This window comes from Cebidichthys violaceus, unplaced genomic scaffold (genome assembly GCF_023349555.1).
Source record: "Cebidichthys violaceus isolate CVI_PGR_0920_01 unplaced genomic scaffold, fCebVio1.0.p SCAF_8, whole genome shotgun sequence".
NCBI lineage: Eukaryota > Metazoa > Chordata > Actinopteri > Perciformes > Stichaeidae > Cebidichthys > Cebidichthys violaceus.
The window spans coordinates 17,470,261-17,485,811 of record NW_027176964.1 but is presented as its reverse complement, the minus strand read 5'-3'; the positions used below and the strand labels follow the sequence as shown (position 1 = coordinate 17,485,811).

Here is a 15,551-nt window from a genome sequence, read left to right as displayed (position 1 = left end):
GGTCGCCGGTCGTACCTACCGTAAACGGTTGGCGTAGATAATAAACACAGACGGGTACTTGTGTTGAAAGTGATTGAAGGCTTTTAAGAGGACGTCTAAGTGTTCTGTTCTGAGAGTCCTCAGTTAACGCGGGTCACTCGTTAAACAGCGGCTATGGTTCTTAAAGGTGTTGACGACCACCGGACTGATTTATAACTCAATAGACTCAAAACTCTGAGCGTCTGAACGTTACGACACACAATGTAGTCGTAGACATGTGGTGCTCACACTTTCTCTTGCTCGCTCACTAATAGCACACAGATCTAGATCACAGTGTCGATCTTTGGTGGCTAACAGCCTCGCTTAACCTGACAAGCTTATTGCACTCCGCCACGCTTCCGCTGCCAAACTTCCACACGTCGCCATTGTTTACGAGCTGTGAAAGAGTGTATAGCACAGTAGCTAAGGGGGGTGGGGCTTAACAGAGGGTCGGTGGTTACGGCCTCACAAGCTTTCACCAGATTCACGTGTTTGTGAAACGTCTTGCTCCTTCAGGGGAGTAGCTTGGAGCTCCTAGCGCTCAGGATTTGCAGACCAAAAACCGTTAGCAAATGTTGGACATGTGTCTCAGCTTAAATGTCCCCTGCCACCCAATCACTCTCCCTCCACCTTTGCCTCTCTCTCTCCCTCTCTCCCCCTCTCTCCCTCTCTCTCTCTCTCGCTGTCCATCTTTCCCCTCCAGACGCTCCCTTTTCTTTCTTGTGCTGCCAGACTCTGCAATGTACCTGGCCATCGCTCTAGAACTGGCTCTCAACAACAAATTTGTTTCATGACAGCAGCTGGTTTGGAAAACAGAAAACGTCTGGCTCTGTACCGGCGAGCTGCAGCTGCACACATATAGGGTCCCGTAATCTGAATAACTGGCAGAGAGCGCAGAGAGAAGAACTAAAAAACAGTATCAGAACATCAAAAACACAGATCCCAAAGTATCAGAAACGTTTCATGCTCCACAGACGCCATCTTCACGTTAACTGTCTCTCCGCTGAGACCGTTGGGACAAACGCAGACATGCAAAGTCCGGCTCGGCATATTTTGCGGTTTGGGTGAAAGCCATGACCGTGAAGCGGTTAACATTGTAACACGTTGTTGGCAACAGAACCGCTTCAGGTCGAGACGCATCAAATCCGTTAACGTGTGTGAAGTTGACAGATCTTATGCGTGACCGACCTGACGCCCGAGTTGACTGATGATCTGAGTTTACGTAACCGTGACTCAAACTTCAACTTTATGCAAATGAAGCGAGGCAGCGGGCTCACCGAACTGCAGCGCAGTAATGTAGCTGTGAAATGAGGAAGCTCGTCAGCCCGGCCGCCATGTTGAAAACCAAGCGGAGAAGACCGGACTGTTTTGTGTTCCGCCGTCTTTACGTGTGATGGATGGATTCACTCCACCGTTAGACAAAACCTCACGGCTTGGCTTGAAATAACGTAACAGACCACAGAACGTCACGTGACGCGAGGTCGTGAGTAAAAGTCTCTCTTCTGGTGTCACACAGGACACGAACGCCGGTCCCCTGAGTGAAAGTCCTCCCACCCCGCCCTCAGAGGACCGTGTCGCTCTTAACACTACGTCCGCTATGAGCGTCTGATGACGACACGCATGTTGTTTGTGTAGCCCGGTGCGTCTCATTCAGGCGCTGAAGGGCGTCTTGTGCGTCGGCGTCATGGCGGCGCGGGGCCACAGCCCAAGCGTCGTGTTTGAAACCAGGAGAGCGAGACCAGGCGTGCGCAGAAGCACAAACTGTCCATTATTTATGGATGTCTCTCATGCAGAAAAGTTCACAAAACCAGATCCAGTCCAGAGCCGTGCTCACATCAACATCTACACATTACATGGATCTCTCCAACTGCCTGTCATGCATCAAACTCCAACAGACTCCAGTTATTATTACCCAAAGGTAAGTACGGTGGAAGCATTTTCATGTGTTCTTGTTGGAATATCATTTTTGCAATAACCATCAAATTAAACGGAGGATAAATCACTGAGCTTTTCATATAATTGAGGACCGGACCAAAACAACAGAGCGGAGCGCTGTCTGCTGTCCAGCTCGTTTCATTAGAGTCCATCTCCTCTCTGCAGGGTGGAGAGCTCCGGCTGAGCCCAGGGAACATCTGACCACAACAACTACCCATCTGTGTTTCCTCCAGTCCGTCTCGCTGCGTCCATCCCACCGAGCTCATGACAAGACGACGGAAATCACCGTTTACTCGTGACACACTTCCTGCATTATGGCCGCGCGATGAGACCACACACACACACACACACACACACACACACACACACACACACACACACACACACACACACACACGTAACTCTTTCTTCTCTTACCCATCTTTAACCTGTGTCAACCAGGCAACGTGTTCTTTTCTAGCAACAGCCGGTTTCACATTCACACAGTGCAACACTGTGAAGCCTGTTTGAAGCCGTCCAGGTCCACCTGTTGGAGGTTAAGTGCCTTGCTCAAGCTCCTCTTGTGTTTTGGGTAAGGAAGGAGCAGAAGAAGTGATAAACTCCAGCTTTCTTCAAGTGTTTATCGCGTTGTTCTTCGCTAACCTGTCGGCCGCCGCTGCTGCTGCATAAATCAAACGGTGGAATCAACCGGAACGCATTCCTGTCTGTGGATTCTGCTTCCTTTCTTCTTGTCCTGCAGCCGGCTGAGTGTCACTGCAGCGCAGGAAGTGCATGCAGATGAAACTCCAAACGCATCTCTCTCTAGATGTTGTTCTGTTCACTGCTACTAGGATCCACAGGATGTGTTGTTAAATGACCGGCGTCGCTGATCGTCTCACGAGTCATCAAACATTTTAAATCGGGACAAAAGACGGGGACTTGATGGGGATTCTGATGTTGTTTTTTTCACATATGTTTGTCATAACCACATATAAATGAACAATCAGCTGTGAGACAGGATTCAAAGTGTCTGTCAGTGGGACTCTAATGGAAAAAAGAAGTTTGTATCCCTCGCGTTACCCAACAGTTGGCCATCGGATCCAGTTTCCGACAAAAATACCAATAAGCCTGTGTTGGTATGTGATCATTTATACATTTCACATTTTCCTCCTCGCCATCTGCGAGTGCTAAAGCGTATCTGTCCTCTATTCATAGTCCAGCAGCTATAAACCATCACGGTCAGTCATTTCTGAAAGAATGTGATGATGTGAACAGTTTGTTTATCTGAAGAGAAGCTCGTCTCTGATCCATGGAAGCTCTCTGCCTCTCGCAACCTTTTGGCTTGAAACTAATAGAATCAGACGTTTCAAAGTGGTGTTGACTCCACCAAGTCAACTGAATGTTCTACATTATCACACAGCAGAAGCCACATGTCTGTAGGAGTACGACTACATAAGCAATATGAAGGTGGAAAGTTGAGCTTTGCTTTAGTGACGAGGTTTGGGATTTGGATTATGAGGGAAGTCAATGTGACCTGATGAATACATCCTTGTGTTAAGACGTCACTCTGTGTCAGCTCCAGACATCGAGCGCTAAATGGTTTAATAGAAATGTTCTGTTTCCCAGCGGCCCAGTGTAAAACAGTTGGGATGCAGGACGGGGTCTCTGGGCCGTCGACTTCACGGCCAGACTTCATGCGAGCTATTTGGAGCTCTGCAGGAGTCCGTCGGTCAGACCCAACAGAAGGCAGCGGGGCTGCCCCTCGAGTTGTTTAGTCAAAATAAGTGTGCGCTCTGGCCCCTTCACCCAGCGTCCCCATCTCACAGAGCTCGCTCTGACACCGCTGGGGGGAAGCGAGAGCACTAATCTGTGCGTATTGCTTCCCCGCTGAAGCACAACGAGACGTTCGCCTCACGGGGAGAACCGGTCTTATTAGTGGTCCTTTGTGTCCGGAGACCTCTCTCCTCTGGAAAAACATGTTGTCCTCACCGGCTGATATCAACCCCTCTGGTGCTTCAGCTGCATCTCTCATCAAGGTAGGCTTCATCAATGTCTCAGTATAGATTGATATACAGTGTATCAATGGACTGATCGCTACCCTGTTGATTTAATCACACGGTTGTGACCGGAGACGACCTCCTCCTGAAAACGATTCACTTAAAACGCTCTCAATTCAACTCAACCTTCCTGGAAGTGAATCAAGTGACGCTGGACCACACAGTGTAGATGCAGCATATTACCCTGAGTCTTTCTCTGTCACAGACGAAGATGATAATTGCTATTTAAATTCCACCTTATCTTAGAATAATAACTAGAATTGCCATTACCATAAATTATAAAGTAGAGGCATTGCTCTCTGATATCTGTTATCTCCATCAGTTCAGTGAAACAGAATTCCAGCATTAATCCTATGAGAAAAACAACAGTGGAATAATGTCACACCCACCAATCAGCTGCTGGGTTTCTCTACTCTAACGTAAATATTGGTTTAATTCACTTTTTTTTCCCCAGCTGCTTCTATTTTGCAGTTTTTTGGGGAAACACTTCCTGCACAAATGTGTCACAATAAAAGTCTGTGGATAATCCAGAAACTAATAATAATTAGATAATTAGAAACTTTCCTAATCAGTTTCTAATTTGAAAACTGTGCAGGAAGTTAAGGACTTGAATAAAACGAGTATCTGTGTTGCCACGCGACTGCTGTCTCCTAAGCTCACCTGTCGGGGGACTCGGGATCGAAGCAGGTCTTGAAGACGTCGGTGACCTCCGGGTCGCAGCAGTCTCCGTCGTCGTAGTCGTAGTGTATGCTGTTGCACTCCATGTTACACACTCCATCCTGCCTCTTCCAGTTGTAGCAGGGCCCCAGTCTTAAGCAGTCCCCTCCGTCGTGGCCTGTCCTCGGGTGGTCGCACTCGGGGTCGCATTGACGGTTCCCGATCTTCCCAATTCGACAGTTGCTGAGGATGAACCGCTGTCGGAAGCTGGAGTTTCTGGCAGTGTGCACGCTCAGATCCAGGGTGATGTTGTAAGGCCGAAAGGCCTCGGTCAGAGCCCGGTGCTGGAGCTGGATCTGGTTTTCGGACACGGTGGGGTTCCCGCCGTCGTCGTCGGAGAGGTTGACGACCCGGTAGCGAACTCGCTTGGTGGCACGGAGCTGCCAGTTGCTGTTGTAGCCAAAGATTATGTCGATGTTGTCGCAGGGTGTCAGGCCGCAGGGTGGCGGCAGGAACGAGGAGACGAGTTCTTGTTCGGGGACGGGAGCGGCGATGATGGTCGGATGGAGACCAACTTTGTATGGAGTCCATAGCTCTTGCACCTCAACGTTAGAAGCAAAATTTATATTTTAATTAATTTCAATACTACAGCAACCACTTTCCATATATAATGATGAAACAAGCAACGCTGATAATAATATGATGACATCAAAAAGAAATCCTGAAAGAGTAGAAATGAAATCGGTCAGATACCTTACTGAAGTCGGCCCACATCGCCAGGAGCGGCTCGCTTTTGTTGTTTAGAAGCGGCCGCTTCAGCAGCTCCCCGTGAGAGCGGGCGTAGCCCCACAAGACCACGCCCCCTATGTGGCCCCTGAAGCTGTGGCCCTGATCCGATTGGTTGCTGCCGAGGAAGAGGGTTCTGCACGTCTTCATGAAGGGACTGTAGAGGTTCCCCGCCTGGAGGCCGCTCTCTCCCACCTGAGGGGTGAGGGTGGAGGAGAGATGACGTTATGAACCTGATAAACGACTGACTTTTTAAATAGGAGAACATTTAGTCTGCCGGGGTGTGACGGCTGCTGTTGTGGCGATAACGACCTCGGAAATAGAAGATCATGTGACGTGGGTGAAAGACCCGGAGGAAGCTAGTGAGTGGGCCTTGAGTCGGGATCGCTTTGTCAAAACACCACCATTGTATTTCAGTCATCAGCGAGTCGACGGTGACGAAGGCGGATGACCGAACTCGACCAAACTGCAGAAGCACACACCTTGGCTCCGTCGACGTACAGGCTCATCTTGTGGCCGTTGTAAGTGGCCATCAGGTGGGTCCAGGCGTTGGCTCGGTACCGCTGGTGGCTGTACACGGTGGTGGATTTCACGGCTCGGTCCGTGCGGAGCGTGAAGTAGAAGCGTGCGTCTTTGGCTCCGGCGGGCTCCGCTGTGCGGATGCCTACCGACCAGCCCTTCTCACTCAGCGAATGGGAACAGTTGTCAAATACACCTATGGCAAAGTGGGGAATGAGGAGAAGACAAATATTCCTTTTTTTATTAATAGAAAACAACAAAACCTGCAAAACGTTATCGTGCAGAGTCGACCGCTGTGCCTCTCTTTCTTTCTGTGGGCAACACAGACAGAGAGGCACAGCGAGGCCGACACTCAGACAGAGAGCCTGAGGGGAAGGAGGTATTTCACTCAGCCATGGCATGGCCCTGATGTTTCCATCTGACACACACAGATCCACATCTGCTCCCCAGATGTGTAACACTGGGACAGCGAGGGGTCAGGGAACCCCTTCACCCTCCCCAACGCGCGTGTGTGTGTGTGTGTGTGTGTGTGTGTGTGTGTGTGTGTGTGTGTGTGTGTGTGTGTGTGTGTGTGTGTGAAGTAATCCCTCAGGAGGTGAGCCGGTTTCCATGGTTAAAGAAAGCAGCGGTTAGGAGGCTATGGCTCTGGACTATACTGCATTACCAAATGTAAATGCATTAGTACCGATCTCTGCATATCTACTGGAACACATGCTGAAGGTGCTACTTTACACACTTAATCAAGCATCAACAACACGGGGAGGGCTGTGTGTGTCTCACTGTGTGTGTCTCACTCAGCACTACAGTAACAGTGGTGCTGAAGAAGTGACAGCCAACAGGTAACAACAAGCTTCATGGGAACTGTGCTCTTTATGTTGTGAGGCACTAGCACTACCACCCAGGGGATACTGTCAGTGAACACATTAGCACCTCCATCACTGGCCCGGATGCAGTGATGTGATTACAACACACACCACTGAGAAGAAGAGAATCAGTGTCGTCGTGACAGCGTCTGTCCAGCGGCGTACAGTAACACAACCATAAAGGACACATTGTAGAAACAAACCGATTTCATTCAGATAATCAATCACCATTAGGACTCAAGCCGACGTCAACGTCACGTCTAGCGGAGACAATGGCAGTTTGTTGTTCTCCAAGAGAACGGCCCGTGGCCTCACATCAGGAAGCAATGAGGGAGAGAAGTTGAGCAATGGAGTCGGATCTTTTGATGCGAGTGAATGTGAGCGGACGTCACATCTCGTGCTCTGCCCTCACTATCTGCAGCGTACGCTTTTCATCCTCTTCCCTTTGTGTCACGTCGGTGTTCTTTTCAAACGTAACGGTCAACATGGACCCACAGGTGAGCCAGGTGAGAGGGACGGACTGAGGGTCCGGACAGCTCTGTTCATCTTCTGGTGGAAGCGATTGTCTTATTGGTTCTTATTCTCTGCTTTGATCACCTGGTTGTTGGTGATTTGACGGCTGCTCAGTCCTCTCTAAGAGTGCTGCCAGTGTCCTCCTGATGTCATCAGAGGGTAGAAGAAGAAAAGAACTGTCTCCACATAACAACGGTGGTTGTTGTTACGGTTAATTAAGCTGCTATCTGAAGTTAATGGCATTTTGTTAAAAATAATTGCGAGCAAGGCAGTTCTTGGCAGTTTTTTCTTTAAAGAATTACTCAAACGATGAACTGATTAATCAATTAACTGATTAATCGATTAACCGCTGCAGCTCTAAACACGACCGCCAGTCAGTGATGGGTTGATAAAATGACATCTTACTGACATCTTAAAATACATCCAACCTACAGTCCAAACCCCAAACATGCGTACAATCATTAATAAAAAACAATCATATAAAACTGAGCAAATCCTCACATGAGAAGCTGAAACCAGAGAATGTTTGGTGATTTATTTAGAATAAAGTTAATTTATTTAGAATAAAGTTAACTTATTTAAAATAAAGTTAATTTATTTTGAATAAATCTAACTTATTCAGAATAAAGTTAACTTATTTAGAATAAAGTTAATTTATTCAGAATAAAGTTAATTTATTTAGAATAAAGTTAACTTATTTAGAATAAAGTTAACTTATTTAGAATAAAGTTAATTTATTCAGAATAAAGTTAACTTATTCAGAATAAAGTTAACTTATTTAGAATAAAGTTAATTTATTTAGAATAAAGTTAATTTATTCAGAATAAAGTTAACTTATTCAGAATAAAGTTAACTTATTTAGAATAAAGTTAATTTATTTAGAATAAAGTTAACTTATTTAGAATAAAGTTAACTTATTCAGAATAAAGTTAACTTATTTAGAATAAAGTTAATTTATTTAGAATAAAGTTAATTTATTCAGAATAAAGTTAACTTATTCAGAATAAAGTTAACTTATTTAGAATAAAGTTAATTTATTTAGAATAGAGTTAACTTATTTAGAATAAAGTTAATTTATTCAGAATAAAGTTAACTTATTCAGAATAAAGTTAACTTATTTAGAATAAAGTTAATTTATTCAGAATAAAGTTAACTAATTCAGAATAAAGTTAATTTATTCAGAATAAAGTTAACTTATTCAGAATAAAGTTAACTTATTTAGAATAAAGTTGATTTATTCAGAATAAAGTTAACTTATTCAGAATAAAGTTAACTTATTTAGAATAAAGTTAATTTATTCTGAATAAGTTAACTTATTTAGAATAAAGTTAATTTATTCAGAATAAAGTTAACTAATTCAGAATAAAGTTAACTTATTTAGAATAAAGCCCACTCCTGTTTTTCACCCACCTGCTATGATCGCCGGGTTGCTCTGCCCCCCCTCGGGCTTCACCCACAGCTCCAGGCTGAACTTGGCCCTCGGCAACTCCACCCCCGCGGCCGGCTTCACCTTCAGCTGCTCCCGACGCCCGCCGAAGTACAGCGCGGTCATCCAGGAGGGGGGCACCCTGGGCACGGGACTCCCCCAGGGAGAGGAGCTGCCGGCGGGCATGCTCGCGGGCGGATCCGCCTCCTCCATCTCCCCGGAGTAGTCCTCGGTGCTGTCCTCCAGGGTCCCGGTCGAGGACTGCTGGTCTCCATCATCCTGCCGCAGCCTGTAGAGGACCTGGAGCCCCGTGGTGTCGGTTGAGCTGTCGGGGAAAACTTTCTCCCAGCTGGAGTTGCCGTCGTCCGCGTAAGGAAACGTCCCGCCGAGGCTGCGGGTGAACCTGGAGCGGGAGGCGCGTGGGGACTTCGCGCGGCCGGAGGAGGAGACGCTCTGCCCTCCGGGCTCCTGTGTGGTGTGTTCGCGGACCTGGTTTGACCCTCTATTGTCGTTAGTGGAGCGTTTCTCGAAGAGCTGCCCGGGAAGCGTCGCTCCCACCGCCACGTCCTCCGCGTCGCCCCAGCCTCGCGTATCTTCCCCCGTCGGAGCGAACCGGTGCACCCCGGTGTCAAACCTGCACCCTCCCGCACAAACCGCGGAAGCGCTCCCAACAGCGTACAGCTCTCTCCGGCTCGTGCGCGTCCTCGGACGGGCCGCTTGAGGGCGGTGTTGGGACGGAGAGCCGGAGCGCGGTTGCCGCCGGGACCTCCAGACGCCGGAGACGGTGCAGGGTTCACCTGCCAGCCTGGAGAGCTCGAGGTCCGCCCGCCGGGCCATGGCGCGTTTGTACCGGCGGAGTGCGTCGGAGCGAACCGGGCTGAGCAGCCACGTGTTGGTGATAAGGATGAGGAAGATAGCCAGTAGTCTGATCAACAACATTGTCTCGAGTTAGTGAAGGTGTTCAGCGGGTTGTGTTGAAGATGAAGTGGTGGTGGTGGTGGTGGTGGTGGGGTTAGCTCTTATAAATCAGCAGCAGCAGGTCTCACACCAGACTGTGGTTGTTGGATTTGTTTGCGCACATTTACCCTCAACAACGTCACGTCTGTCAGGCTGCCTCTTTTTGGGGGATTAAAATAAATGTATTTTGTCAAAGAAATTAGAAGTAAATCTACAGATCAACGATCAGTGCATTCAAAGTGTGTCACGTGGAACTTATTGCATATTGAGGCTCTTGGTATATGTTCGGTAAAGCACAGAAGTTCGTCCGAAATATGTTCCGTTCCGTTCGCGTCTACGCTCCCCAAAACGTCTGCAGCATCTGTCACTTTGTGTCTGTTTACAGGTCGCAAAGAAAACGCGCGTCTGTGTTTCAGTAAAGAAACTGTTTCACAACTGAGAACAACAGACACGTAATCAGTGACTACTGAGGCAGTGCGCTTCCTCTTATCACAAGAACAAAGGATTAGCTGCAGATCTGAAGTGCACAAATAAATCAGGTGAATTCACTCCATGCTGACTTTGCGTAAAGCCTCTCGTTTCTTTTTACCTGACCCACAGTGGCATCATCATTTAGTGCGTCCCGTTCCCAAAACCAATATGTCTGCAAGGTGGACCGCAGGAGAACTCTTATATATTTAAAAAAAAAAAAAATCAAAAGTCACTCCGGAGGCGAACTGAAGTGCAGCGCAAAGTGTCGGCCGTCCTACTTGTTGAGCAGACAGCAGCAGCTCTCCTGTCATGAACCTCTGAGAGCAAATATCACTCCATCATATTAGAATAATCGCGGTTTAGGCGCGCGTCAGCTTCTCTCTTCGGTTTTATTTTGTTGTGCGTCCGTGTGCGCGCCTCAGAAGAGTGACTGCTCCGCTCCTCTGCACCGGCCCATGCAGTATAGTAATGTCCTCCTCCATCTCTCTCTCTCTCTCTCTCTCTCTCTCTCTCTCTCTCTCTCTCTCTCTCTCTCTCTCATTCTCTCGAGTCCAAAGGGTTTGTTTTTTTTTATCAGGGAGCCCCTGCCCCTGCCCTGACATCACCGGTAGGGGAGGTGTGGTGGAGGTGGTGGGGAGGGGAGGGGAGAAGGGGGAGGCGGAGGTGGAGGGGGGACGTCCCTCCCTTTGCCTCACACTTGTGTTTTACAAGGGAAATCCTCTCTCTCCTCTCCTCTCTCCTCTCTCCTCATTCCCTTACTCAGTCCTGTACTGTCCGTCTCTCTGGTCTAGGGGGGGTTTTAAGTCTTTATCCTGATCTCATCTCATCTCATCTCATCTCATCTCATCTCATCTCATCTCATCTCATCTCTTTCACTTAAGTCAAAGTTGCAACAACACAATGGTGCAAAAAACAACCTATTCCCTCTCAAGTAACTCAGTCATGGAATGTAACTAAGTACATTTACTCAAGCAGCCTCCGTGCTTAACGGCCGTTTTAATGACACTTCATTTCATTCAACCTCAACTCACTCTTTTTTTTACGTCACTACATTTATTTGACAGCTTGAGTTGCAGCGTTTCCGGTTTTTACGTCACTCCCTTTATGTTGCAGAGGTTCTGTTCACACAGCTATGGATCAATAGAGAGCTCCGCCTCCAGCAGCTGTTCAAGTATACAAACACACCAGTAACAATGATTATTAGTATCATCATATACAAAGAAGGTGGGTAGAAATACGAGTGCGTTGTACTTGAAATGCTTTGAATACATTATACAATAGGCCCTGGTGTACTTTTACTTAATCAAAGCATTGTGAGTTATGTGAAAATATCAAAAGTACAAGTACACTGTGCAGGTCAGTGTTTCCATACAGAAGGTGGATTACTGATATCGATGCACATTGATTGATGCGTCTCATCTACAGCGGTGGTTGAATCTCCTTCAGATCAACGCAGTGACAAACACTGAAGTGAAGTACATGAAAACTTCAGTTCGGTGCTTGAGTCCATATACAGGTTACTGCACCCCCCCCCCCCTCCCCCCCCCCCACGTCTTCTTAATAGGAGGCCCTAAACTCAACCTGGCAACGGATGAATAAAGGTGGAGGTGGCTGGGATGGGGGGGGTTGCCCCCACTGCAGTGACATAATTGTCTGATCTTGCTACCCCTCTCTCTCTTTATTCCTCTCTCTCTCTCTCTCTCTCTCTCTCTCTCTCACACACACACACACACACACACACACACACACACACACACACACACTCTTTCTCAAGTGAAGGAGGTGAGGTTTGAGTGACCTTCCTTCCCCCTCTCCCACCCGTGTCTCTCTTCCTTTCTCTCCCTCCCCTCCTCCCCTCGTCTCCTCATCTCGCTCCCTCTCTGGCTCTCCTCAGTGCTACGACACGGACAGCCGCCACATCTGCCTCGCACATGAAAAGGGTTTTTTGGGGAGTTTTTTGTGTGTGATTTTTTTGTGTGTTTTTTCCGATCATCCAAATATGCTACCTGCTCTGTGCTGAACTCTTTCGCATGGGGTGGACTAAAGCCAGCACTAAAAATATATAAACATATATATATATATATATATATATATATATATATATATATATTCATATTTATATGTATACAGGGAGAGGAAGCAGCTGGTGAGAGGTGCAACTGGAAGTGGGGAAAAAAACACTAATAAGATGTTAAATGCTATGCTAATTGATTTAGCTGTAAACAAATATATATATATAATATATATTTATATATATATATATATATATATATATATATATATATATATATGCAGTTGCTGTTGTGGGAAAAAAATCGTTTGAACCTTCCTGTGAGAAATAACCGAGATGAGAAAACTCTTATTTATTGAACAGAAACTAATAATAATTCAGCTGAATGGATAGAGCTCTTTCCCCACGGATGGTTCGGAGGTCTAACCACAAGGAATACTACAACAAAGTATAACATGCACATTATCTCCCCCCCATTGGTGTTGTTTTTGCAGGAAGAGGGTTAGACATGAAAATACATTCGATATGATAACATTCATTATTTGGGTTTAAATGAATATATGCAGGTTTAAGCCATACAAGTTATGACTGAGAGAACGGTTTGATACATTTCTCCAACAGCTGCATGTACAAAGACATGAACACACACATATAAACATATCTATAAATATATACATAGTATCATTACATAGTGTCATTCGTTATGTTGTGCAGTTTTGACAAAACAAATACTCAAGGTCCACTTACTTACTTCTGTTCTCGCCTGCTGACGATGGAGACATCTTTATTATTCTCTTTTTAATCGGTAGACCTTGAGGTTGGTTTCTTACTGTCAAGATCTGAATATTATACTGTTTTTTTCTATTTAGCAGTTATGGTCACTCGTGGTCACACAGCACCAATCTCTATTGAATACTGAAATAGACTTCCTTTTACTCCATGCTCTGAAGTTATGAGGCGACTGCAGAGCACGATGTCGGCACGCCTTCAGTAATACCCCACACATTAATACCCCACACATTATCCACTGTTTCATAAGAAACGTGCGTTAAGAGTTGTAGAACCCCTCAACACCCTCTGCTGTTGGGCTCACTGTGTGTTCGTGTTGCTGCTACTGTGGATTAGGACTTTGACTCGTGAACAATACCTTGCAAATGGAAGAAAAAGCTTTTTGGCAACTTGTGCCGTCCCCCCTGTTAACTCATAAGACAGGTGTACTTACATTGAGCCTGAGCGTGCATGCTGATGACATGCAGAGAACTTCATCTGTGTATTTAATCGTGACGCTCTCTCTGCAGCAGCTACCATGGCTGGCTGCTGCTGGTCCACACCTTCTGTGCACGCTGCCCCCTTCTTCTCCCCCTCACACCCCGCAAAATGATTTTTTTTTTTTGTCAGGCTCAATTTGCAAACAGGGTCCTGGCTCTGAGGCAGGAGATGGAGATGGAGAGGAGGAGGAGGAGGAGGAGGAGGAGGAGGAGGAGGAGGCCGCTGGCAGTTATGGCAGGGGCCCCCCGAAGGGGCAAAAAACGGTTCCTAAAGAGTGGGAGGCAGGAATTCCACAATCCCAGCCTGCCTGACTGAGGATTCTGCCTGCTAAACATTCAGCTTGTTCTGCTGGCGGAGTGCCCTTTGAAATCCAGCTGCAACTGTGTTGGAAAAAAGAAACAAGAGAAATAGGAGGGGTGGGTTTAGGAGAAGCAACTTTAAAAAAAAAAAAGGGAGGGAAGGGGAGGATGAAGGAGAAGAGGAAGAGAGCGATTGTGTGTGTGTGTGTGTGTGTGTGTGTGTGTGTGTGTGTGTGTGTGTGTGTGTGTGTGTGTGTGTGAGAGAGAATGTGAATGAGCTTGCTCCAGCGAGGGCCTCACCCCCCGCTGTAAGGGACCTCCACAGATTATCCTTCATCTGAGTTTGTCAGTCTTGACCTCGTCGACCCTGAGGCCCCGCTCTCTCTCTCTCTCTCTCTCTCTCTCTCTCTCTCACACACACACACACATTTTCCACCACTCACCCACTCATTTCTCCACACACCCTCATTATTTCCTCCGTGTCGCTCACTCCTTCGCACACACGACCTGGTCACCCCGCGCTAAATGTGCGGGACAAGTGAGGAGGGGAGGAAAGAAGAGAAAAGGGGAGAAAGAAAGATGGCAAGCTTTTCACCACCGCTGGTTTGAAAAACAGAAAGCAGGAGGGAGAAGGGCTGGAGGGGGACGTGTGCAGCACGGTGTAGATGTGAAGTACTGCAGGTGTTTGACTCAAAGGCTCTCACTCAGTCACGCATTATGTTGCACGTTCAGTGTTGTAAGCTGTTCAAATTACATAACATGAAACTGATATTTATGGCTTATGTTACATGCCAGTTGCACACTTTTTTATTTACATTTTTAAAATATATTTGTCCTTTAATTTATTTTGTATCTTACTTATTATCATCTCTCTAAAACCCAGAGGTCTCATAACACACAGCTTTAATGAGTATCTATATAATTCATATTCTGATATATTGTAATTTAATTAGATGTAACATGCATGTCCCTGGTACTGACTTTGCTAACATGATTGACCTGTGCAGCACGTTGCAGATAGAGACATCTTGCTGTACACGGTGGTCCTAACTGAGCCCCGTAATGACACATGTGCACTTTCTTCCGCAAACATAAACATGGGAAAATCCATATTTGCGCGTGCCTATGCGGAGGATCCCTTGTTTGTCCACGTGGAGGGAAAAACGGAAAAGCTGTGGTGAACTGTGAGCATGAATACGTTAGTGGTTATTTGCTGAGCTGCAGGTGGATGCTTGAATGACGGGACGCTGTTAGTCTTGGCTCCCCCTGTACTTTGGCGGTGGTGGGGACTTTTTTTTTTAAAATAACTTTCTGACTGGCTTTTCATTTTTAGCCACTTATATTATTTGATTATAATTTTGTAATATTTCCATAATGTCCCTCTGACGTATGGCATCAATGGGTTTCTAATAGAGCTCTATGAAGCGTGCTCTCATTGAGTAGTGGATAGGAAAGCCCTGCATTCGTTTTTATTCAATGCAACGTTTGATCACATTCAGCAGAGGTGCAGCGCGTTGTGGTTATTTCACATGCACGAGGCCAAATACACAGAAAGTGATCATGGATCTCAAGTCTAAAACTACTACGTAGTATTTTTATTGTCAATGCAAAATACCGTCATTGTATATATGCTAGATTTGCATGATAAAAGCCACAACTGCGTTATTCTTGGGATCATTATGCGTATTTCCATCAGCGCAGTTGCACTCCTTCTCGCTAGGAGGCGGTAGCGGGAAGCCGGGGACGCGCAGGGCGCCTGGGTAATCGAGGAAACTCAAGAGATTCCTCTCC

General features: G+C 46.6%; 1 protein-coding gene across 1 annotated transcript in view; it reads right to left on the bottom strand.

Annotated features, from left to right (window-relative positions):
• pappa2 (pappalysin 2) overlaps positions 1 to 9,692 on the bottom strand; it is a 54,617-nt gene extending 44,925 nt beyond the window's left edge. Inside the window, exons 1-4 of the mRNA XM_068738041.1 lie at positions 8,738 to 9,692; positions 5,915 to 6,147; positions 5,400 to 5,627; positions 4,650 to 5,248 (exon numbers count right to left, since the gene is read on the bottom strand). Of these exons, the coding sequence (XP_068594142.1) occupies positions 4,650 to 5,248; positions 5,400 to 5,627; positions 5,915 to 6,147; positions 8,738 to 9,692 (2,015 nt within the window). The remainder of the gene's footprint in view (positions 1 to 4,649; positions 5,249 to 5,399; positions 5,628 to 5,914; positions 6,148 to 8,737) is intronic.
• Between the last annotated feature and the right edge of the window lie 5,859 nt (positions 9,693 to 15,551).